Source organism: Oryx dammah, unplaced genomic scaffold (assembly GCF_014754425.2).
Source record: "Oryx dammah isolate SB20612 unplaced genomic scaffold, SCBI_Odam_1.1 HiC_scaffold_28, whole genome shotgun sequence".
NCBI lineage: Eukaryota > Metazoa > Chordata > Mammalia > Artiodactyla > Bovidae > Oryx > Oryx dammah.
Genome location: NW_024070212.1, coordinates 68,705,613 through 68,733,153, shown reverse-complemented (window position 1 = coordinate 68,733,153; position 27,541 = coordinate 68,705,613). Strand labels below are relative to the sequence as shown.

The 27,541-nt window shown below is 36.6% G+C and overlaps 1 protein-coding gene across 1 annotated transcript in view; it reads right to left on the bottom strand.

Annotated features, from left to right (window-relative positions):
- LRRIQ3 (leucine rich repeats and IQ motif containing 3) overlaps nucleotides 1-27,541 on the bottom strand; it is a 193,771-nt gene that overhangs the window by 81,393 nt on the left and 84,837 nt on the right. Inside the window, exon 6 of the mRNA XM_040232559.1 lies at nucleotides 4,210-4,318. Within this exon, the coding sequence (XP_040088493.1) occupies nucleotides 4,210-4,318 (109 nt within the window). The remainder of the gene's footprint in view (nucleotides 1-4,209; nucleotides 4,319-27,541) is intronic.

Sequence of the window (27,541 nt, the reverse complement as noted above, 5' to 3'; positions counted from 1 at the left end):
TGGTCAAACAGGAGAAGGCAAGAGTGAATGTGGACATCTAAGGAACCAGCGAACTAAAATGGACTGAAATGGGTGAATTTAACTTCGATGACCATTATATCTACTACTGTGGGCAAGAATTCCAGAAATGGAGTAGCCATCATAGTCAACAAGAGTCCAAAATGAGATACTTGAATGCAATCTCAAAAACAACAGAATGATCTGTTCGTTTCCAAGGCAAACCATTCAGTATCATGGTAATCCAAGTCTATGTCCAGATCAGTAACAATGAAGAAGCTTAAGATGAACAGGTCTATGAATATCTACAAGACCTTTCAGAGTTAACATGCAAAAGAGCTGTCCTTTTCATTACAGGGGACTGGGATGCAAAAGTAGGAAGTCAAGAAACACCTGGAGTAACAGGCAAATTTGGCCTTGGAATGCGGAATGAAGCAGGGCAAAGGCTAATAGAGTTTCGCCAAGAGAACGCACTGGTCATAGCAAACACTTTCTTCCACCAACACAAGAGAAGACTGTACACATGGACATCACCAGATGGTCAACACTGAAATCAGACTGATTATATTCCTTGCAGCCAAAGATGGAGAAGCTCTATACAGTCAGCAAAAACAAAACCAGGAGCTGACTGTGGCTCAGATCATGAATTTCTTATGGCCAAATTCAGACTTAAATTGAAGAAAGTAGGAAAAACCGCTAGACCATTCAGGTATGGCCTAAATCAAATCCTTTAATATTATACAGTAGAAGTGAGAAAGAAATTTAAGGGACTAGATCTGATAGTAGACACAATACCTGATTAACTATGGATAGAGGTTTGTGACATTCAACAGGAGACAGGGATCATGACCATTCCCAAGAAAAAGATATGGAAAAAAGCAAAATGGCTGACTGAGGAGGCATTACAAATAGCTGTGAAAGGAAGACAAGCAAAAAGCAAAGGAGGAAAGGAAAGATATACCCATTTGAATGCAGAGTTCCAAAGAATAGCAAAGAGAGATAAGAAAGCCTTCTTCAATGATCAATGCAACAAAACAGAGGAAAACAATAGAATGGGAAAGACTAGAGATCTCTTCAAGAAAATTAGAAATATCAAGGGAACATTTCATACAAAAATGGGCTCAATAGAGGACAGTGATGGTACAGACCTAACAGAAGCAGAAGATATTAAGAAGAGGTGGCAAGAATAGATAGAACTGTACAAAAAAGATCCCCATGACCAATATAATCATGATGGCGTGATCACTCACCTAGAGCCAGACATCCTGGTATATGAAGTCAAGTGGGCCTTAGGAAGCATCACTAGGAACAAAGCTAGTGGAGGTGATGGAATTCCAGTTGAGCTATTTCAAATCCTGAAGGATGATGCTGTGAAAGTGCTGCACTCAATATGCCAGCAAATTTGGAAAACTCACAGTGGCCACAGGACTGGAAAAGCTCAGTTTTCATTCCAGTCCCAAAGAAAGGCAATGCCAAAGAATGCTCAAACTACTGCACAGTTGCACTCATCTCACACGCTAGTAAAGTAATGCTCACAATTCTCCAAGCCAGGCTTCAACAATACATGAACCGTGAACTTCCAGATGCTCAAGCTGCTTTTAAAAAGGCAGAGGATATGGCAAAACCAATACAGTATTGTAAATAAAAAAATAAAAAATAAAGCAGGTGGGTACCTCGAAAAAAAAAAAAAAAGGCAGAGGAACCAGAGATCAAATTGCCAATATGTGCTGGATCATCAAAAAAGCAAGAGAGTTCCAGAAAAACATCTATTTCTGCCTTAGAGACTATGCCAAAGCCTTTGGCTGTGTGGATCACAATAAACTGGAAAATTCTGAAAGAGATGGGAATACAAGACCATGTAACCTGCCTCTTGAGAAATCTGTATGCAGGTCAGGAAGCAACAGTTAGAGTGGGACATGGAACAACAGACTGGTTCCAAATAGGAAAAGGAGTACGACAAGGCTATATATTGTCACCCTGTTTATTTAACTTCTAGGCAGAGTACATCATGAGAAATGCTGGGCTGGAAGAAGCACAAGCTGGAATTAAGATTGCTGGGAGAAATATCAATAACCTCAGATATGTAGATGACACCACCCTTATGGCTGAAAGTGAAGAAGAACTAAAGAGCTTCCTCATGAAAGTGAAAGAGGAGAGTGAAAAAGTTGGCTTAAAGCTCAACTTTCAGAAAACTGTTTATGGCATCTGGTCCCATCACTTCATGGCAAATAGATGGGGAAACAGTGGCAGACTTTATTTTTTGGGGCTCCAAAATCACTGCAGATGGTAACTGCAGCCATGAAATTAAAGACACTTACTCCTTGACAGGAAAGTATGACCAACCTAGACAGCATATTAAAAGGCAGAGACATTATTTGTCAACAAAGGTATGCCTAGTCAAGGCTATGGTTTTCCAGTAGTCATGTATGGATGTGAGAGATAAAGAAAGCTGAGCGCCGAAGAATTGATGCTTTGAACTGTGGTGTCGGTGAAGACTCTCGTGAGTCCTTTGGATTGCAAGGAGATCTAATCAGTCCATCCTAAAGGAGATCAACCCTGAGTGTTCACTAGAAGAACTGATGTTGAAGCTGAAGCTCCAATATTTGGCCACTGATGAGAAGAGCTGACTCATTTGAAAAGACCCTGATGCTGGGAAAGATTTAAGGCAGGAGGAGAAGGGGACGACAGAGGATGTGATGGTTGGATGTCATCACTGACTCAATTGACATGAGTTTGAAAAAACCCCGGGAGTTGGTGATGGACATGGAGGCCCGGCATGTTGCAGTCCATGGGGTCACAAAGAGTCAAACACAACTGAGTGACTGAACTGAACTGAAGAGAAACTTTGAGAAAAATTTTAAGACCTTCTAATTTGGACTGCAAGGAGATCCAACCAGTCCATTCTGAAGGAGATCAGCCCTGGGATTTCTTTGGAAGGATGATTCTAAAGCTGAAACTCCAGTACTTTGGCCACCTCATGTGAAGAGTTAACTCATTGGAAAAGACTCTGATGCTGGGAGGGATTGGGGGCAGGAGGAGAAGGGGATGACAGAGGATGAGATGGCTGGATGGCATCACTGACTCGATGGACGTGAATCTGAGTGAACTCCGGGAGGTGGTGATGGACAAGGAGGCCTGGCGTGCTGCAATTCATGGAGTCGCAGAGTCGGACACAACTGAGCGACTGAACTGAACTGAATTATTTTACAGAACTGGTTTTATCAGTCTTCTGTGAAAGACAGAGATAAAGAAAGTAATGTCATCTGCTTAGAGTACAACATTTTATCAGATGAAATTCTGTAAAAGCAAAATAAAAACAAGTATACATATGATGGTGGTGCTAGGGGTAAAGAACTCACTTGCTAATGCAGGAGACATAAGAGATGAGAGTTCGAGCCCTGTGTTGGGAAGATCCACTAGACGATGGCATGGCAACCCACTCCAGTATTCTTGTCTGGAGAAACCAATGGACAGAGAAGCCTGGTGGGCTACAGAGCATACGGTTGCGAAGAGTCAGACATAATTGAGGCGACTTAGCATGCATTCACAGATATGATGACCAAAATGTTATTAAGATAAAAGTTTTTGTGTAATAAGAAATAATTATCTTCAAATCATTTTTAATTTAAATGATTTATATTAATCTGATAATTGACAGATTTCCTGAAGGACGTACCATGCTGACAGAGTTATACAGTAACAAAAAAATTCAATATGGTTCTTGCTAATGTGTGTGTGTGTGTGTTTTCAGTTGCTCAGTGTGTCCAACTCTGCAACCCCACATATTGTAGTCTGCTACGGTCCTCTTCCATGGGATCTTCCCAGCAAGAATACTGGAGTGGGTTGCCATGCCCTCTTTCAGGCGATCTTCCTGACCCAGAGATCAAATCTACATCACTGCGTCTCCTGCACTGTAGGTAGATTCTTTACTGATGATCCACTGAGGGAGCCCTTCTTGATAATACTTATTTCTAATTCCCAACTGCTAGTCAAAATCAGGGTTTTCATATTCATGAAACAACTTTCTGAATATATATATATATTTATAAAATATTAATGAAATATAGATATTTTATTTAGAAGTCTCAACATATATTTCATGGAGTTATATTTATAGTTCAAATTAACATGCCCAATGTTTAACAAATATAATTACTCTTCATAAAAATATGTTCATTAAATATAATTTAAAAATTCATATAACTAACCTACCTTTTTGAATGAGATATCTTGGTTTTCTTGTTTTTAATTCATATAAGATAGAAGAAACATGTTTTCTCTGTTCAGTAGAATATTTTAAATCAACAGGAGAATATATACTCTGTGGAAACAAAACAAAAGCAATGACAACAATGATAATATCTCATATATGTTTTAGAGTTCTCAAAGAACTCTCACATGTATTATAATACATTATCATGATTGACTTTTATTTTAAAAAACATCAAAACCTCTGTGAGGTAGGCAGAGTTTAAAAAAGATGAAAAGAGTTCCATTATGTATGATTCTGATAAACAGCCCTCCTATTAAGAGCTGATGATATACTTAAGACAATGTTCTCACAGAGACTGAGGGGAAGGGAAAGGGGGTCTGTCAGGAGGGTGACATGACAAAGGAATTCGAAGGGAGAAGAAATAAGAATAAACAAAAGCAGCAAGAAGCTTTCCTTCAGAGAGCCTGAAGGAAGATTCTAAGAAAGAAGGGACAAAATTATTTCACAGAACACTAAAAGACAGTAAAACAGGAAGAAATAACTGGGGCCAGAATTATCACAAGCCTTAAAAGTATGTGTGGAAAGGATAATAAGTAGCATACTGATAAGGAGCTCTGTGGAGAGCAGAGGCACTCTCAGATGTAAACCATACAATCCCTGTAAACTGGTTGGGAATGATTTAATAATTGATACTGTGTTATCTCTTTCTTCACAGTCCATTCAGGATTGGTACAGATAACTACTTGAGCATCAGATATCATATCTATATCTCAGTCAGCAAGATGGAACAAAGGATAAAATGATAAAAGGGCATAGGCCATGTTGTCTTAAGGAACTTTCCTAGAGGCCCTTCCAGTAACTTCTGTTCACATCTCATTGACTTCCCACAACTGAAACTGAGAGGGCAAGAAATGCAGCCTTTGTGCTATGGACTTTACTTCCTGGAGTAAAATGGCGGGTCTGTTACCAAAAAAGAGAAGGACAGACATTCGTAGGCAACTAACACATTGCTACAGAAAAAACAAACAAACAAACAAACAAAAAAAAATATATATATATATATCAGAATTTTAGGAAGGGATATACACTTGTATTAGGAAAAAAACCTTTCCAGGATATTATGCTTTCCTTGATGGGAACCACTGGTCTAAATTTTGATGATTCATTGGTCTAAATTTTGATTAGACATATATATGTGTGTATGTATATATATATATATTTGTGAATCATAAATATATTTGTAATTTGTAAATAAATTTGTGAATTTATAAATATATATATATTTACACACACACATATATATGTGTATGTGTGTGTCCTCAGGTAGATCTCTTTTCTGAAATTTGGTTCTGTATATTTGTTTATCGAATACTTGTATAGTGTTTATCATATTTGCCATTATTTTACACTCAATAGATATTAATTTATGTAATACTCATAACCATTATTGACTGAGCTCTTTTGAAAATCTCACAGACACAATATACTCAAGAGTTTTGATGTCATACCTTTCCTCTAAACCTTTTAGTACTTATTTCTAGTTCTTGGGAATAGTAGTACCTTCATCCAAGGGAAGAAAACTCACAAAAATTCTCTAATATATGATAGGTGATAGAATTTTTAAACAGATTTTTTTTTCATAGTCCCCTTGCCTTAACTGTTCAGTTGTCAAAAGCTCTTTTACTCTATAGTTTAGAAGGAACACTTGGATATGTGTCCTAGTCCCATGTATTCACAATTTTATGAACAAATTTCTGTACCATATAATAGACATATTTAATTAAATATCCTTGAATTTCTTTTTGTCTTTAAAATTTTATATGTCCTCTAAATTATTTTTTGAAAGCACAGTCTCTATGTAGTGACTCATTATGCAAGGAGTTTTTTGTTTTTTTTTTTAATGTTTGTGTTAGGTACTCTGTATTATCTGGTCCTGGAATGAATCTCAATTTTTATTCTGCTCTAAAAAATCCTTCCCTAATAACTTTTACTCAACACTACTTTAGTTTCTTACATGACAAAAGTACTACTTTTTGCTAGAAAGACAAATAGGTAGCTACTTTCGAGTTCACCTATTCTCTCTATATTTAGAAATTTTTCTTAAGGTTATCAATAATAATTATAGTAATACACAGTAACACATTATCAAAGAATGGCAATATTTTAAGTAATGCTGTTTCTATTTTCATTTGGGCTCAATTGTCTCCACTAAACAAAGTATGACAGAAAAATGTAGACTACTGTTTTGCAACCAAATCTTAACAATCAATTTCAAAGGCTTTTTCAATCTCAAATTTGTCCATCAATCTTCTTCATGACATATTATCATTCTTGTATCCTTTTACTTCTATGAATTTTGCTGTTTTGGTAACCACGTTCTGTCTCTCCGTCTTAACAATGTAATTCATCATATGTTAAAAATCAATTCAAATTCTAATTCAGTGATAGAAATGGACTGTTTCTTTCTTTACGATCTCACACTTACATTCTCCTTATAAGAAAATAATCAAGGTAGAATGAAATGGTACATTTAACAATTCTTTTTCTACTAGTACTTATTCCTTTACCCCTCCAGAAGAATAGAAAAAATCTAAATGTATATATTTGTCAAATCTGAGTAGCCAAACTCTATTAAAAATAAAATTTATTTGCAGAATCATGTAATTTTAAAGCCCTCAAGTCAAATCAATATATATATTCATTTGCCCCCTTATCCTTTTAATATATAATTCACATATCATTGTTTGTCATCATTTAAAATAATTTTCCCTTCCTTGGATTTTATAAAAGAAGAATCCATGACACAGGGTGCATATGTGATGTGAAACAAATCTATGGAAAGATGATCAAAGTCTAAAACTTCAAATGAACTGAGACTTATATAAGCTGTTAATATAAAGAAAATTGGATTTTTGTTTTATATACTACAATTAAAAAAAGGAAGAATGTACCCATTTATTGATTAATCTGCAAAATCACAGAGAAAGCAAGTCATGATAACACTGGAGATAATCTAATAAGTATCTTGTTTTCAATAACGGAAAAGACATTCTATTAACTAAAGTGCCTTAACCTTACACTGGTCTTCAATAACTTAGGGAAATATTTTAAGGATTTTTGGTAGCATTTAGAAAAGAAATAATCACCAAGGAGCAGTATATATTGAAAACAAACTAATTACATCAGGTATAATTTTATTTTTAACAGAGTCAGGATCAGGTTCAAATACCCTTTATAAGACAGACCCAACAACGTTTGATAAATACTTTCACTACTTTATCAAAAGATAATACGATTAGGTACAGATCAGAGATGTCAGGTTATCATATGGAAATGAGTATGGATTAATAAAATGAAGGGAACTCCAATGTCATGATACATGGACATATTCTTAGCCCTATGCTGATCAATATTTATCTGAATGATGTGACTAAAACTATAAGGAAAATTCTTATTAAATTTTCAAAAGAGGTGGTAAAAGAACAAAATCAGTTAAGATCAGACAAATTTAAAAGATTACAGATAGATGGAGCAATAGGTCAAATTGGAATAGATGAATTTTAATAGGAATAAATATTGCAGTTGGGAAAATACATTTAATTACTAAAATAATATTATTGAAAACATGAATGATAAAAATATTTTAATTAAGACTATAGTAAAAGTCTATTGTGTGATGACTTTTATGCTCTATTAAGCATTCTACCTAGAATGAGGGAAATGACAGTCTTACTATATTTATTTCTGATCAGAACCATAGCCAAAGTACTATGTGAGGTCAGGGCAACAGATTTTCAGACTAAAGATACTCTGGACTATGAAAAGAAAGGAGCCTACCTACTGAGTTATTTTTTAAAATAAGACCTACATAAATAAGCTATGCATAAGCATAGAGAAGAGGTAATAGAAATCCAGGCTTCTTGTGTCCTCCAACTTCGATCTTCCTTATCTTCTAAAAGGATACCATTCTCTTCTTCAAATCATAGAAATTTAGAATTTCATCTCTATTTTATCCTTTTTCTGAAACACTTTAAGTTATCAGCAAATCTCGGCAATTCTACTGTCTAAATCTATCTCAAATCTGTTTGCTTCTCTCTGACTTCACTTCACTTTTCTAGTATATTCTATAATCATCTCTTCCAAACAGAAATATCAATGGTTTCCTATTGGTCTCTGCCTTGCTCTCACAAGATATGTTTACATTTGTCAAAAGGTAATTCTGATCATTGTTTTTCTTTGGCTTTAAAATCCCATAATGGCCATCCAAGTTCCTTCAGTTTAGTCGCTCAGTCATGTCCGACTCTTTGCGACCCCATGAATCGCAGCACGCCACGCCTCCCTGTCCATCACCAACTCCCAGAGTTCACTCAGATTCACGTCCATCGAGTCAGTGATGCCATCCAGCCATCTCATCCTCTGTCGTCCCCTTCTCCTCCTGCTCCCAATCCCTCCCAGCATCAGAGTCTTTTCCAATGAGTCAACTCTTTGCATGAGATGGCCAAAGTACTGGAGTTTCAGCTTTAGCATCATTCCTTCCAAAGAAATCCCAGGATTGATCTCCTTTAGAATGGACTGGTTGGATCTCCTTGCAGTCCAAGGGACTCTCAAGAGTCTTCTCCAACACAACAGTTCAAAGCATCAATTCTTTGGCGCTCAGCCTTCTTCACAGTCCAACTCTCACATCCATACATGACCACAGGAAAAACCATAGCCTTGACTAGACGGACCTTAGTCGGCAAAGTAATGTCTCTCCAAGGTCCTTACTATGTCCAAATCCTAATTATGAGACAGAAAAACTCAGTAAAATATGGCCCTCAAATACACAATCAAACTATCTTGTGCTATTCAACTTGGTTAATTATACTCCTACTATATGGATTTCATGCAGTCCCTTGAACCCAATCCAACTAAACAAGCTACTGCATGCCTCAGTTCCTTGTGTAAGCTCTTTCCTCTGCCTACAACACTCTCCTTCCTATACTTTTCATGACTAGCTTCTTATCCTTTATGTCTTAATTTTAAATATTATCCCCTCAGAAAAAAAAACATTTTGTGAAAATCCTATGAGAAGTAGGCATCCTCCGCTTATTCTCTATCTCAGCACCTTATTTAATTCATAACATTTATCACAATTGTATTTGTTTACTAAGGTTATCTATTTTTTCTTAGAATCTAGTCCACAAAGCACTAAGAACTTTGCTTATCTTGTTTACTCAAAGTAAAGAGTGGCCCTTGGCACTCAGCACATACTCAATAATTATTTATTACATGTGGAATGAATAGCATTAAAGAGAAGTGCTAGAAGCAATGAGTGGAGGTTTAGGAACATTGGCTAACATAATACAAACTCCATTTTTTTGGAAATAGTCTAACAACTAGACATTGCTGTTCAGTCGCTAAGTCTTGTTCAGCACTTTGTGATCCCATGAACTGCAGCACTCAAGACTTCCCTGTCCTTCACTGTCTCCCCCTGTTTGCTCAAACTTATGTCCATTGAGTCAAAGATGCCATCTAACCATCTCATCCTCTGCTGCCCCTTCTCCTCCTGCCCTCAATTTTTTCCAGCATCAGGGTCTTTTCCAGTGAGCTGACTCTTCACTTCAGTGGCCAAAGTATTTCAGCTTCAGCATCAGTCCTTCCAGTGAATATTCAGGGCTGATTTCCTTTAGGATTGAGTGGTTTGATCTCCTTAGTCCAAGGGACTCTTAAGAGTCTTCTCCAGCAGCACAACTCAAAAGCATAAATTCTTTGGCACTCAGCCTTCTTTATGGTCCAACTCTCATATCCATACATGACTACTGGAAAAACCATAGCTATGACTAGATGGACATTTGTCTGCAAAGTGAAATCTCTTATTTTTAATATGCTGTCTAGGTTTTTCATAGGTTTTCTTCCAAGGAGGCAGCATCTTTTAATTTCATGGCTGCAGTCAATGTCCACAGTGGCTTTGGAGCCCAAGAAAATAAAATCTGTCATTGCTTCCATTTTTTCCCCCATCTATTTGCCACGAAGTAATGGGACCGGATACCATGATTTTTGTTTTTTGAATGCTGAGTTTTAAGCCAGCTTTTTGCACTCCCCTCTTTCCCCTCATCAAGAGGCTCTTTAATTCCTCTTCACTTTCTGCCATGAGAGTGATATCATCTGCATATCTGAAGTTTATATTCCTCCTGGCAATCTTGATTCCAGACTGTGAGTTATGCAGCCCAGGATTTCACATGATTTACTCTGCATAGAAGTTTTAAAAGCAGGGTGACAATATATAGCCTTGATGTAATGTTTTCCTGATTCTGAACCAGTCCATTGTTCCATGTCCAGTTCAAACTGTTCCTTCTTGACCTGCATATAAGTTTCTCAGGAGACAGGTAACATGGTCTGGTATTTCCATCTCTTTAAGAATTTTCCATAGTTTGTTGTGATCCACACAGTCAAAGGCTTTTACATGGTCAATGAAACATAAGAGGATGGTGTTTCCCTTGCTTTTCCTATGCTCCAACATATGTTTGCAATTTTATCTATGGTTCCTCTGCCTTTTCTAAATCCAGCTTGAACATCTCAAAGTTCTTGGTTCACATACTGTGAAAGCCTAGCTTGAAAGATTTTGGGCATTACCGTGCTAGTATGTGAAATGAGTGCAACAGTACGATAGTTTGAAAATTCTTCGGCATTGCCTTTCTTTGGGACTGAAATGAAAACTGACATTTTCCTAAATTGCTAGTTTATATTTTTCATTTTTTTAATTTTAATTTTATTTTTTTTAAAGGACTCTACCCAAGTAACATTGACTCATTGGAAAAGACCCTGATGCTGGGAGGGATTGGGGGCAGGAGGAGAAGGGGATGCCAGAGGATGAGATGGCTGGATGGCATCACTGACTCGATGGACGTGAGTCTAAGTGAACTCTGGGAGTTGGTGATGGACAGGGAGGCCTGGCGTGCTGTGCTTCATGGGGTCACAAAGAGTCAGCTATGACTGAGTGACTGAACTGAACTGAACTGAACTGAACCCAAGTAACACTTTAAAATAATCAGTTCTTTAATTCCCGAAATTTTTCCTACTCTAGGTCTACTCCAAAGCATTTCACTGAGCAACGCTTTACAATTCTCCTATTCCTTTCTTCTAAGTACTTTATCATATACGTCAACAGAGACTCTCTAAATTTCCTGAAGCCTCTTTAACTTTACCATTTCTCAATGTGCTACCCACAGAAAACATAACCATCTGGTAAAAACAATTATTATATATATATATATTTACACACATTCACACACACACACATATGATTCAAGTACATCTCTCTATGTACCTATTCTTTTGATTTCTACATCACAATAAGCCAGAGAACAAAAGTCACAATGAAAAAGTTCTTCCTTGAAAATACTGAGTAGAGAAGCCAAGAAAAAAAAAATCATCAGTAAGTTGTGTTAAAATAGGGAGAGATAATCTGTATATGAATAAATCTCATTCAATTATAATGAGGAAAAAAAAATCAGAGTGTTAAGGAAAATTAGAATAGATTAACTGAGGATCCATGGAGTTTCTTGTAATTGACAAACCATACAAGTACATGGTTGTAAAATTCAGATGGCTGACTGTACTAACTATTTATTCCTCTTCCCAAGAATGGTGACAGTGGTAACAATTTCCTCAGTCTTCTTTCTAGATCAAGGGTAAATATTTTAAGTTAAACTTTCTGTCTCTGAAAATCAGATTCAATTCCAATTCTTAGTGGTCTGAGTTTTAAATTTAGTGTAGTTACATGTTCTGAAGATTGTTGGCTTTGTTTTCACAATATATATTATGCAAATAAGAGTCCTTTGACTTTAAAGGAAATTATGTCTTTAATTAAAGCAGACTGTTTATGAAGACTCATTGGTGTGTTATCTATTTATGCCCATACTATCTGTAGTATGGACGGAGGTTCGAGACATTGTACAGGAGACAGGGATCAAGACCATCTCCATGGAAAAGAAACGCAAAAAAGCAAAATGGCTGTCTGAGGAGGCCTTACAAATAGCTGTGAAAAGAAGAGAAGCAAAAAGCAAAGGAGAAAAGGAAAGATATAAGCATCTGAATGCAGAGTTCCAAAGAATAGAAAGGAAAGATAAGAAAGCCGTCCTCAGTGATCAGTGCAAAGAAATAGAGGCAAACAACAGAATGGGAAGGACTAGAGATCACTTCAAGAAAATTAGAGATATCAAGGGAAAATTTCATGCAAAAATGGGCTTGATAAAGGACAGAAATTGTATGGACCTAACAGAAGCAGAAGATATTAAGAAGAGATGGCAAGAATACAGAGAAGAACTGTACAAAAAAGATCTTCATGACCCAGATAATCACAGTGGTGTGATCACTCACCTAGAGCCAGACATACTGGAATGTGAAGTCAAATGGGCCTTAGAAAGCATCACTACAAACAAAGCTGGTGGAGGTGATGGAATTCCAGTTGAGCTATTTCAAATCCTGAAAGATGAGGCTGTGAAAGTGCTGCACTCAATATGCCAGCAAATTTGGAAAACTCAGCAGTGGCCACAGGACTGGAAATGGTCAGCTTTCATTCCAATCCCAAAGAAAGGCAATGCCAAAGAATGCTGAAACTACTGCACGATTGTACTCATCTCACACGCAAGTAAAGTAATGCTCAAAATTCTCCAAGCCAGGCTTCAGCAATACGTGAACCGTGAACTTCCAGATTTTCAAGCAGGATTTAGAAAAGGCAGACGAACCAGAGATCAAATTGCCAGCGTCTCCACCGGATCATCGGAAAAGCAAGAGAGTTCCAGAAAAAAACATCTATTTCTGCTTTATTGACTATGCCAAAGCCTTTGACTGTGTGGATCACAACAAAGTGTGGAAAATTCTGAGAGTGATGGAAATACCAGACCACCTGACCTGCCTCTTGAGAAACCTATATGTAGGTCAGGAAGCAACAGTTAGAACTGGACATGGAACAACAGACTGGTTCCAAATAGGAAAAGGAGTATGGCAAAGCTGTATATTGTCACCCTACTTATTTAACTTATGTGCAGAGTATATCATGAGAAACGCTGGGCTGGAAGAAGCACAAGCTAGAATCAAGATTGCAGGGAGAAATATCAATCACCTCCGATATGCAGATGACACCACCCTTATGGCAGAAAGTGAAGAGGAACTAAAAAGCCTCTTGATGAAAGTAAAAGTGGAGAGTGAAAAAGCTGGCTTAAAGCTCAGCATTCAGAAAACGAAGATCATGGCATCTGGTCCCATCACTTCATGGGAAATAGATGGGGAAACAGTGGAAACAGTGGCAGACTCTATTTTGGAGGGGCTCCAAAATCACTGCAGATGGTGACTGCAGCCATGAAATTAAAAGACGCTTACTCCTTGGAAGAAAAGTTATGACCAACCTAGAGAGCATATTGAAAAGCAGAGACATTACTTTGCCAACAAAGGTCTGTCTAGTCAAGGCTATGGTTTTTCCTGTGGTCATGTATGGATGTGAGAGTTGGACTGTGAAGAAGGCTAAGCACCGAAAAATTGATGCTTTTGAAGTGTGGTGTTGGAGAAGGCTCTTGAGAGTCCCTTGGACTGCAAGGAGATCCAACCAGTCCATTCTGAAGATCAGCCCTGGGATTTCTTTGGAAGGAAGGATGCTAAAGCTGAAACTCCAGTACTTTGGCCACCTCATGTGAAGAGTTGACTCATTGGAAAAGACTCTGATGCTGGGAGGGATTGGGGGCAGGAGGAGAAAGGGACGACAGAGGATGAGATGGCTGGATGGCATCACTGACTCGATGGACGTGAGTCTGAGTGAACTCCAGGAGATGGTGATGGACAGGGAATCCTGGCGTGCTGCAATTCATGGGGTCGCAAAGAGTCAGACACGACTGAGTGACTGAACTGAACTGAACTGACTTTAAAGGAAATTATGTTTTGATTAAAGCAGATTGTTAATTAAGACTCATTGGTGTGTTATCTATTTGTGCCTATACTATCTGTAGTATCCTATACCTGAACAAGCATTTGCTTTGACTATGTTATATATTATTCATTGTAAGTAGTCTCCATTTTAATGATGCTTCTAAAAACCTCTTCAGAAACACAGCCTATATACCAGCCCCTGTTGTCCTACCCCATTTGTTGTTGTTTCTGTTGTCTTTCCTTTTCTCAGCCAAAACATGATTTTTAAAAGTGCTAATCCAGATCTTAGGTATTCTATATAATATTCAGAAAACTAGGAATATGCTAAAATCCAAACCTAAAAAGTTGTTCTCTTTTGTCTGAATGATAACTAGTAGCTCTAGTGTTTAGCTATACATCCTGTCACTAACTTAGCAAACAAAATCTTTGATAATGCATAGTGATCCATGCATGGCAAGTTCCACTTAACCTTGGTTTCAAGAATGTGTTGGTTAACAGGAAAAGCCATTGAGGAAGGGGCATGATTTAAGATAAAAGTTTTATGAGAAAAAGTTATTTTTTAAGATATTCCCCTTAAGCAACTGGCAGGTTTAACTGCTAGTTGAAAAATGCTACTATCTTGTATTTGATCCAAACCTTACTTTATCATAACAGAAAAAAAGACTAGAAATGAAGAGATAATATTCTTGATAAATGGAGAAGAGATTTCACAAACCTGGATAAACAAATACAGGAGAAACCTAGTAGATATAAAATGAAATGTGACATTCCTCGTCTATTTAGAAAATAGCCACAGAAATAAGGATAGCTGAAATTATATTTTGCTGCAATTGTCCAGTTAAAGAACACGTGAAAAAAGCATCATAGGAAGTTATGCTCCCTCAGTTGAAGAATGATTAAAGTCTAAGGTCTATCCTTACCAAGATCAGGGGTGCCAATAAGCAAATCATTGAGGCCCACTCTTAAGTGTGCTATATGACACTGGTAATATAGCAACTGCTTGGTAGCAGCAGTTGTCAAAAACTCAGTAAAAAGAGATGTTGCAAACTTCCAGATTTCAAAATAAGTTATAATTTCAAGTTCAGAGAATACAACGGTAGTTCTTCAATAATAATAATTGATACTATAGAACAGAAGAGCATGAGGACATTTCAGAGTATAAAGGTTTATGCTTCTTTGAAAAATCTCTCCAGAAATATGTTTGATTAATTACTATTCACATGACAATGCAATTCTATTCATGATCCTTTTTTTCTAAGACATTTTACATTGTCTAATAGCTAACATATTATATAGTAGTAATTGAAAATAATTCTGTATCTGATTTACCTAAGGATCACATTTTAAAAAGTATATAACTCTATATAATCAATATCATTTTTTATATCTTTCAAGCACTTATTGCATTCTACCTCATATAATAGTTAAGTACATTTTTCATCCCTAGAAGACATTATTCTCTCTGAGAACTGGGGCCATAGTTTACTTATCTCAGTATCCCTGCACCACTTTGACTGGATTCTTCAACCTCTGTGGCAGTATCAATTCACAAACAACAAAAAAGAATTGAGACATTTGATTAGTGTTTCAACAAATATGAATTGAGTGCCAGCTATATCTATGGTACCATGCTAGGCAAACGTACAAAGTTTTTATTTCATGTATATTTAAATTCTATACTTCTCAAATTATGGCATGATTTAATTATTAACCCTCTATATAGATATGGAAAACATCAGAAGCAAGATAAAAATATTGAAAGTGAGAAAAAGCATAGTAGAAAGCTGACTGCTTTACACATTCCTGATAAAACTCTGCATTTTATTACACCCCAAGTATTAATTCAATTGGTTAAAATAATGTTTAGTAAATAAATAATTTTTAAATCTAATCATTTTGAAATGAAAGAGACATACTATGCATTAGTAATATAAGTTAATACTGCTTAGTGAAGTCGCTCAGTCGTGTCCGACTCTTTGTGACCACATGGAATGTAGCCTACCAGGCTCCTCTGTCCATGGGATTTTCCAGGCAATAGTAGTGAAGTGGATTGCCATTTCCTTCAGTAATCCCCAAATGAGATCATTAACATGCTGGTGGAAAAATGTAATGACGGGCAATGAAATAATATTTTTTTAGGAAAAAAAAAAACTATTTCATTAACAGTAAAATACATAGCTCAAGAATCTATATTTCTAGGTATATTTGAACAATGTTTGTATTTATGAAAAAAGGAGAAAAGAGCAAAAATTGAAACTGCCAATATTATGATGTTTAGGTTATTCTTCTTTAACCTACACCACTCAGTCATGTAGGACTCTTTGCGACCCCATGAACTATACAGTTCATGGAATTCTCCAGGTCAGAATACTGGAATGAGTAGCTTTTCCCTTCTCCAGGGGATCTTTCCAACCCAGGGATCGAACCCAGGTCTCCCTCATTGTAGGCGGATTCTTTACCAGCTGAGCCACAAGGGAAGTCCTTAACCTACACACCTTAAGCAAATATAACATTACAGAAAGTTTAAAATTGGTTTAGAATCTGAGAAAGTGTTTATATTTACCATAAAGATCTCAATAAATTAACATAGTAGCCATAGATATAATTGTGTTTTAAAGTGGTGGTTGTTTAGTTGCTAAGTTGTGTGACTCTTGCGACCCCATCAACTGTAGCCTGCCAGGCTCCTCTGTCCATGGGATTCTCCTGGCAAGAATACTGGAATGGGTTGCCACTTTCTTCTCCAGGGGATCTTTCCCACCCAGGAATTGAACCGCAATCTCCTGCATAACAGGTAGATTCCTTACCAACTGAGCTAAGCATACTATGTACAACTCAAATGTGCTTTATAAATACATATTCATAAAATATTAAATTGACTTGGTAACAACTACTTGGATAATATTTTCTAGAATTGAGGATTTAGACTTCTGTACCTGGCAGTGATATACTCATTTGGGAAATTCAGAATATTTGTAAATGTTGCTTCATGTAAGATTTTATTACTATACCAAGGACTAAAATTGTTTTAAATGCAGTATAATCACGCTTCATCCCTCCAAATGACATATATATATATATATATATATATATATATATAAAATAAACTACGGGGACTGCTTTGAGCAAAAAGTGGATTATATAATAGTCAGGATTTATAATATATATGTCTACATATGTTTGTGTGTGTGTAAAACAGTATATGTACACACACTCCTGAGACAGATAAATAGAAAGGCTCAACCAAGTGCTTTAATTAACTCTGAATTGCCAGCCTGTAAGTTCTACAGCTTCAGTACAAATCTCAGTCTATTCAACTTCACAATGTATTCAGCACAGCTGCCTAAACAACTTCAATCCTACTGCTCTTATTTCCAGTAGAAAATATTTCAGCCATGGTCCAAATGTTTATTATTTACAGGAAGTCAAATGCTCCTGTGGCTAGGTAAACGGCTCAAAACTGTAGCTACTAAAACTTTCAAAAGCAAACAGGTTTATTTGCAGTTCTTAAGCTAATAAAGTAGGTACTGTCAGAATCATTATAATTTGTAAAGCAAAAACTTAAATATAAAGAAATGCCTGCAATTTACCATGAGTCTCTACAGGCTTTCTAGATGGATATAATCAGTTAAATCCATGCTTAGATGGAATGTCTCTAAAAATATCTTAATAGATCTGTGAGCAGCAATGTGATTCAGTAATTAATATTTTCCAAGTCATGGTGTTAAATTTGATTTGAGAAAATTCAGTCCTATCAATGTCCAGATGAGTCATAATACACAAATCTTTGTCATTCAAAGCTTAGACCAATATTAAAATACACTGAAATAGCTACTCTCTCTTACCATGAACAAATAAAAATTCATTTTAAGTAAGCGGTAAAGAAAGGTCATTTTATTAACTTTGCTTCTTTTTATTATAAAAAGATGGACAGCTTGAAAAGTTTTGCATTAGCAGTCTTTGCAAATCCAATTTTTTTTTGCTAGTACATTTCACTGGATTTAAAAATGGTAATATTAGCTTTCTTGCATGAGGAAGTAAATAATTTCATGAACATTTTTATGCAAGTTTCAAATAGCTAAAACATGCACGCTTGGATGATTATTAAGTGTATTTCTCTTTCCAACTTTACACTTATCTTGTGTGTACAGCTGATATCCCTAGTGTCCAATCAGAGACAGGTTTTCATCCTGTTGTCCAGGGAATGATGGGCACAATTCCTTTGACACTGATGAGAGGTGAATACATAAATCCAGCCCACTTCAGTGAAAATTGACCCATAATTTTTTTTTACCCTGAAGAAAAATACAGGTAATAAAGTTTAAAGATGGAAAAAAATACAGTTAAAACTCTTGAGGTGCACCATTATTTAACAATAGTCAGCAAACATTATATTTTGCCTTGAGGACTATGAGCTCCAGATTTGGTTTCAGGTGCTCATGAATTCTAATAATCATGGTTTTCTATATGATAGAAATAAATCTAAAAATATGACTGATAGGTTTTTCACATTTCAATGAACTCAAAAGTTAAAACTAAAAAGAAAAGGCATAATTTTTAAATATTTTCTTCTACCTCTACTCTCCCTTAAGATGTTTCTTATGAAATGAGTGTATGTATTTTCTGTAAATATTTAGTAGTGGAAAATATACATGATTTTACACATAAAGACTAGCCAACAAATTAAAAATGTGTGGATCTTTTTGTATTTTCAAAATTATATCAGCATTCCTAAGATTTTGGGGAGAAATGACATGGTATAGGAAGTCAGATCAATTGCCCCTAAATCAAACATCCTACCTCTAACAGTAGCAAAAAGAAATGCTGTGAACAGTAGGCTATCCAACAGAGTATTTTCCCTTACTTTAACAACTCATTAAGGGTTTACTATTTGTTAATTTATCTATATAACTTAGTTTGTTTATATCATTGGCCTATAGCATTTCCAGAATAATGAATTTTATTATAATTATCACAGTATGGTAATCCTTTTCCTTCTCTATCTTTGAAAGGTGTTCTAAGTTCTTCTGTTAACAGGCCCAGCAAGAAAATCTGCTTCATTTACATAGTTCAAAACTTTGTTAGATCCTTTTGCACTCTATATTTTATTTTTGACTTGCATCTTATTTTAATCTATCTTCTTTCAATGATAACCTTAATTATTCCTGTCCCACACAAAGATCTCAATCATAAGCAGAATTCTATTAGCTACTCTTTTCATGTTAGCACAGTGCATTAATATTTTCAGAAAATATACCAAAACCATGCCATGAGTTATAAATTATGACTCAAAATATGAGTTAAGTTCAAACTTCTTGTAAATGCAGATAACAGAATTTTAAATCAGTAAATATTTGTTGAGTGCCTCCTATGTGCATATTACTGTGCTAGGTAAAAGGTGGAAAAACAAATAAATTACAATCTGTCATAAAGTGGCTTATATTACTAGAATAAAGACATTTACATAAAATAGTCACCTTCTAAGGAAGTATGGCGTAGATAACTTTACATAGAAGTAGATATAAGAAAAATATTACTAACAATATTTTAACTGAGAGAAACTAATTCCCTCTGATATAAAAAGAGAAGAAATCTCTGTTTTGGACCACATCAGGGATTTTCTTATTTTATTTAATGCTGTAAACTGAAGAGAGAAATAGATAAGAGGTACAATTCTGGGAATAATCTCATTCTTAAAAGGAAGTAAAGATGAGATTCCAGGAAGGAGGCTTTGGCTTTGCCACCAAAACCTTAAGGTGAATGAACAAAAGCATTTTAGTCCCTACTTTGAGATGAAGGCTGTATGATGGTGTAATTGTAGAAAGAAGGCAATGTGCTGAAATGGGGGTGAATTGGAGGAAACATATAGCAATATTTTATACATTAGATCTATCTCTGAAAAAGACTTTGCTCTCAATAACTGGCTGATTCACAGCAGCCAGGATCAAATGTTAATTCTACTGAGTTTAATTTTAACCTTACACAAAATGCAGAAATGGCTCTCTTCTTAAGGAAAATGTGCTGGTGAGACATAATGCTCAATTTCTGTAAGCATCCTTTCCCTGCTTTGGAGTTAAATCTCCAATATACAGACTCCATTCTCCTTTCAATTCTAGGACTTAACTAACATAGGAGATAAGACTGAAGTCTATAAGACAATAAGACTAGTCTTTCAGACCAATATTTGGAATTTCCTATTAATTTATCTTTGCTCATAGCTACACAATATTATGCTAATTTGTATTCTGCATCATTCTGAAGCCTTCACCATTCCCTTCTACCTTTGAAATGTTTCCTAGTTCTAATGTGACACATGCCTTGGACCATTTAACATGACTCCATTTGAGCAATGTAGTCTTAAGTACCAGTTTTTTGTTTTGTTTTGTTTTGTTTTTGTTAAGTCGTTGAGCACTGTCTAGGCTTTAATACCTAATGACAGATTTCATTAATACTGATTTTTTTCTCAACGTGACTCAATTTTCATTTTGCTAAACTTTTTCATATCAGTAGGTCATTTGTTGCTAGTCATGTAGACAGTGAATAGAGCTCACTAGATTTGAAGCTACTTACCAAAGTGACCCTCCTCTGCTAGTTCCTAGCACTATAACCATCCTGCTCCAGTGGCCAAGTCCAAATTCTTTCTTAGCCTATACAATTTTGCTTTAATTAATATACCATTTAAATGCATGTTAAAGTTCAAATCTGCATGGTATTTTTGAACATGAAATATTATCATAAGATTGAGCTCATTGGAAAGCATCTTGAAGAAACTGGCAACATGAATCAGGCACATGTACAATAAGTGATAATGCTTAATTCACATAAGGAAAGCATGGGGGCAAACAGGAGACTGAACAGAAAGGTGAGGAAACTGAGCCATTTGAAAAGTATATTGTGTATAATAGAACAGGAAGCAAGAAGCGATGAAAACATCAGTTCAGTTGCTCAGTCGTGTCTGACTTTTTCCGACCACATGGACTGCAGCACGCCAGGCTTCCTTGTCCATCACCAACTCCCGGAGCCTACTCAGACTCATGTCCAATGAGTCGGTGATGCCACCTAACCATCTCATCCTCTGTTGTCCCCTTCTCCTCCTGCTTCCAATCTTTCCCAGGATCAAGGTCTTTTCCAGTGATTTTTTTCTTCACATCAGATGGCCAAAGTACAGGAGTTTCAGCTTCAGCATCAGTCCTTCCAATGAATATTGAGAACTGGTTTCCTTTAGGATTGACTGGTTTGATCTCCTTGCCATCCAAGGGACTTCCAGGAGTCTTCTCCAATACCACAGTTCAAAAGCATCAATTCTTCAGTGCTCAGCTTTCTTTATAGTCTAACTCTCACATCCATACATGACTACTGGAAAAACGATAACTTTGAGTAGATGGACCTTTGTTGGCAAAGTAATGTCTCTGCTTTTTAATATACTGTCTAGTTTGGTCATAACTTTTCTTCCAAGGAGCAAGCATAAATGGATAAAAAATTATAAAACTCCCATAAAGTACTGGAATCAATGGCCTGTATTGTGCTCTTCATTGAAGAGCTGATTAATTAGAAAAGAGTCTGATGCTGGGAAAGATTGAAGGCAGGAGATGAAGGGGACCACAGAGGATAAGATGGTTGAATGGCATCACTGACTCAATGGACATGAGTTTGAGCAGGTTCTGGGAGATGGTGAATAACAGAGAAGCCTGGGGTGCTACAGTCCATGGGTTCGCAAAGAGTCAGACACAACTGAGCAACTTAACAAGGCTCTTTCATCCAGTTTCTGGAAACCTTTCTACATTCTCTTGCCCTCTGTGACATTTTAATACAGAGACAAATTTAGGCTTATAAGATTTCACTCTTTACCCTCTCCTTTACAACATAAATAATTAAATAATCATTCTAAGATTTCATCGCCTATTATCCTATACAATGTTGAACAGTAAATGTAACTTATTATTTCTAATTCAATAGATATATACCTGTACATATGGTATTAAAATGCATCGAGAGATTTTTTTTGCCAAATAATCATTTTAAGCACTCAAGTGAAGACTAAAATGTCCATTAACAGCCCTAACCAACTTCGGTTTGCATAGCTGCTCTCATAGTTAGTTCCCTTCCCATTTACACGTTTGTGAAGCTATTTTTCACCTCCACAATTTTGTTCACATTTTTTTCAATCTAATCTTTGATCTTCAAAAAGCAAGAGAGTTCCATAAAAAACATCTATTTCTGCTTTAGTGACTATGCCAAAGCCTTTGACTGTGTGGATCACAATAAACTGTGGAGAATTCTGAAAGAGATGGGAATACCAGACCACCTGACCTGCCTCTTGAGAAACCTGTATGCAGGTCAGGAAGCAACAGTTAGAACAGGACATGGAACAACAGACTGCTTCAAAATTGGGAAAGGAATATGTCAAGGCTGTATATTGTTACCCTGCTTATTTAACTTATACGCAGAGCACATCATGAGAAACGCTGGGCTGGAGGAAGCACAAGCTGGAATCAAGATTGCTGGGAGAAATATCAATAACCTGAGATGTGCAGATGACATCACCCTTATGGCAGAAAGTGAAGAACTAAAGAGCCTCTTGATGAAAGTGAAAGAGGAGACTGAAAAAGGTGGCTTAAAGTTCAACATTCAGAAAACTAAGAAAAATGGCATCCAGTCCCATCACTTCATGGCAAACAGTTGAAGAAACAGTGGAAACAATGGCTAACTTTATTCTTTGGGGCTCCAAAATCACTGCAGATGGTGACTGCAGCCATGAAATTAAAAGACGCTTCCTCCGTGGAAGGAAAGTTATGACCAACCTAGACAGCATATTCAAAAGCAGAGACATTACTTTGTCAACAAAGGTCCATCTAGTCAAGGCTATGGTTTTTCCAGTGTCATTTATGGATGTGAGAGTTGGACTATAAAGAAAGCTGTGCACCGAAGAATTGATGCTTTTAACTGTGGCATTGGAGAAGACTCTTGAGAGTCCCTTGGAGTGCTAGAAAATCGAACCAGTCCATCCTAAATGAGATCAGTTCTGGGTGTTCATTGGAAGGACTGATGTTGAAGTTGAAATTCCAATACTTTGGCCACCTGATGCAAAGAACTGACTCATTGGAAAAGACCCTGATACTGGGAGGGACTGGGGGAAGGAGGAGAAGGGGACAACAGAGGATGACATGGTTGGATGGCATCACCAACTCAAAGGACATGGGTTTGGGTGGACTCCAGGTGTTGGTGATGGACAGGGAGGCCTGGTGTGCTGCAGTTCATGGGGTTGCAAAGAGTCGGACATGACTGAACGACTGAACTAAACTGAACCTTTGATTTATTCATTTTTGATGTTCATTTTTTAATATTTCTATCACATGTTGTGTTTATTTATATAGATGTATCAGTCATTTTCTATAACCCCATCTAAATGAAAATCTCCTAAAGAACAAAAAATTCCACCCCTCTGATGTTCCCACAGTATGCTGAGGTGAAAATAAGCACTAAAGTTAGAGCATAGCACTTGAAACTTATGCTTTATGGTGACCTAAAGATGGGGAAACAGTTGAAACAGGGTCAGACTTTATTTTGGGGGGCTCCAAAATCACTGCAGATGGTGACTGCAGCCATGAAATTAAAAGACGCTTACTCCTTGGAAGAAAAGTTATGACCAACCTAGATAGTATATTCAAAAGCAGAGACATTACTTTGCCGACTAAGGTCCGTCTAGTCAAGGCTATGGTTTTTCCTGTGGTCATGTATGGATGTGAGAGTTGGGACTGTGAAGAAGGCAGAGTGCTGAAGAATTGATGCTTTTGAACTGTGGTGTTGGAGAAGACTCTTGAGAGTCCCTTGGACTGCAAGGAGATCCAACCAGTCCATTCTGAAGGAGATCAGCCCTGGGATTTCTTTGGAAGGAATGATGCTAAAGCTGAAACTCCAGTACTTTGGCCACCTCATGAGAAGAGTTGACTCACTGGAAAAGACTGTGATGCTGGGAGGGGTTGGGGACAGGAGGAGAAGGGGACAACAGAGGATGAGATGGCTGGATGGCATCACGGACTCAATGGACGTGAGTCTGAGTGAACTCTGGGAGTTGGTGATGGACAGGGAGGCCTCGCGTGCTGTGATTCATGGGGTCGCAAAGAGTCAGACATGACTGAGCGACTGAACTGAAATAGGAAAGGAATCTAAAAAAGAGTAGAGACATGTGTATATATAACTGATTCACTTTGCTGTACAGCAGAGACTACCACAACATTGTTAAGCAATTAAAATCCAATGCATGCTTACTTCCTCAGTCATGTCTGACTCTTTGCAACTCCATGGACTATAGCTTGCCAGGCTCCTTTGTCGCAAAGGATTTCTCTAGGCAGAAATGCTGGAGTGGGTTACCATTTCCCTCTCCAGGTAAAATCCAATAAAAATTAATAAAAATAAAACCAGGTTTTAACATTCATATAAAAATATATATATATAAGTATGCTAATATATATCAGTTATATTTAAAGTATGCAGGCAAAGTTGATTTTCTATTATGAAGGCCACAAAATTTGTAACATACACTGTGGTCTCTCAGTAGGATAAACAAAAATTCTATGGATAGAAGAAGTCTCTGTCTCTAAGGTCTTTGAATATTCTTTCTACTTGTCAATTCTTAGAAACTTTCTCCCCACATCAAATTTTCTATCTATCCATGAATCTTAAGATTGCAAAACTTTTCAAAAACTTGTAAGTAAGTAATATATCATTGGAACACATGAGAGGAGTTTCCATATTGATTCATCTTTGAATTTAATTATGGTGATATCAAACACAAATCTGAGGATATAAATTTAAATCTTAAGCATAACAAAATAGTTAGAGATTTGCTAGATATGTGTAAGACATTGGGCTTTCTTTTTACAGTTGCATATTATTTAAATACTAAAAATTCCAGAGTAAAAACTGATTGCGGGGGATAGACATACAGATCAATGAAATACAACTTACAGTCCATAAATAAATTTTTATATATAGTCGATCAAGGGTACCAAGATAATTAAATAGGAGGAGGAGTTTTTCTCTTTTTTCCCCTCAAAAAACATGGTGTGAGACAACTGGATATATAATTTAAAAAAATGATTTTGAACCTCTATCTCATACTATATAAAGATTATCTCAAATGAATCATATGCCTAATTTAGAAAACTCTTAAGAAAACCATAAAAATAAATCCTTGAGACGCTGGTTTAGAAAATGGTTTCTTAGATGTCACCAGAAAAATATGTGACAAAAATACCCATGTAAATTGGATTTCATCAAAGTTAAAAACTATGTGCGTCAAAGGATACCATTAAGGAAAGTGAAAAGACAACATACATTATGGCAAACTATTTTCAAATAATATGTACGATAACAGACTTGTATCCAAAAACATACAGGGGATTTTTATAATTCAACAATGAAAAGACAAGTTATAATAAAATGATCACAGGATTTTCTAATAGATAGCTCTCCAATGAAGATATACAAATGGTCAGTAAATATATGAAAAGATTCTCAGCATTATTAGCCACTCAGTTCAGTTCATTTCAGTTCAGTTCAGTCGCTCAGTCGTGTCCAACTCTTTGCGACCCATGAATCGCAGCACGCCAGGCCTCCCTGTCCATCACCATCTCCCAGAGTTCACTCAGACTCACGTCCATCGAGTCCGTGATGCCATCCAGCCATCTCATCCTCTGTCATCCTCTTCTCCTGCCCCCAATTCCTCCCAGCATCAGAGTCTTTTCCAATGAGTCAACTCTTTGCATGAAGCTGGCCAAAGTACTGGAGTTTCAGCTTTAGCATCATTCCTTCCAAAGAAATCCCAGGATTGATCTCCTTTAGAATGGACTGGTTGGATCTCCTTGCAGTCCAAGGGACTCTCAAGAGTCTTCTCCAACTCCACAGTTCAAAAGCATTGATTCTTCGGCGCTCAGCCTTCTTCACAGTCCAACTCTTAGATCCATACATGACCACAGGAAAAACCATAGCCTTGACTAGAGGGACCTTAGTCAGCAAAGTAATGTCTCTGATAGCAAAATGCAAATAAAAATCACAGTGTACTACTTCATACTCACTATATCTATAATTAAAAATACAGAAAACAATAAGTGATGGTGAGTATTTGAAGAAATTAGAAGTCTTGTATATTGATGATATAAATGCAAAATGGTGCAGTTGCTGTGGACAATAGTTGGCAGTTCCTCAGAAAGTTAAACAGAATTACTGCATCACCGACTCGATGGACATGAGCTTGGGTAAACTCCAGGAGTTGATGATGGATGGGGAGGCCTGGCGTGCTACAATTCATGGGGTCGCAAAGAGTCGGACACAACAGAGCGACTGAACTAAAATGAACTGAAGGCCTGTTGGGAGTACTGCTAATAGGTATGGGATATTTTTGGTTTTGACGAAATGTTCTGGAATTAGATAGTGGGTTTGGGAATGTTTGGGAAAAGACTAAAAACCACTGAGTTATATACCTAACAAGGATGAATTTTGTGTTATGTAAGTCATATCTCAGTAGAGATGTTATAAAAAAAAAACTGTGTAGAGAATAGTTTCAGTAGTGCTTGTCAGAATTCTAATGAAATGCTAAAATTATGAAGTATCAAAATTATTAACAGAATACTAAGAGACATGATTTTCCAGGTGTTTAGGATTCAAGTTTTCAAAAAACTATAGACGTGTTCTTCATTATAGTTAAGGAATGTAAACAAAAAGTCAAATAAACATGCAGAATCATTTTTTTTTAGTATTCGCTGAAACCGAAATGCAAACTACCTGTGCAAAACAACACATTTATCAAAAACTAACCATGAACCGTGACCTTAGAGATGTTCAAGCTGAATTTAGAAAAGGCAGAAACAGAGATCAAATTGTCAACATCCACTGGGTCATCGAAAAAGAAAGAGGGTTCCAGAAAAATATTTACTTTTGCTTTACTGACTAAGCCAAAGCCTCTGACTGTGTGGATCACAACAAACTATGGAAACTTCTCCAAGAGATTGGAATACCAGACCACCTGACCTGCCTCCTGAGAAATCTCTTGCGGATAAAGAAGCAACAGTTGGAACTGGACATGTAACAACAGACTGTGGGAAAGGAGTGCATCAAGGCTGCATATAGTCACCCTGTTTATTTAACTTATATGCAGAGTACCTCATGCGAAATGCTGGGCTGGATGAAGCACAAGCTGGAATCAAATTGCCGGGAGAAATACAACAACCTAAGATATGCAGATCACACCAGCCTTATGGCAGAAAGCAAAGAAAAACTAAAGAGTCTCTTAGAGAAAGTGAAAGAGGAGAGAGAAAAAGTTGCCTTAAAACTCAACATTCAAATGAGAATCACAGCATCCAGTCCCATCAGTTTAGTCCAGTTCAGTCACTCAGTTGTGTCCGACTATTTGCAACACCATGGACTGCAGAATGC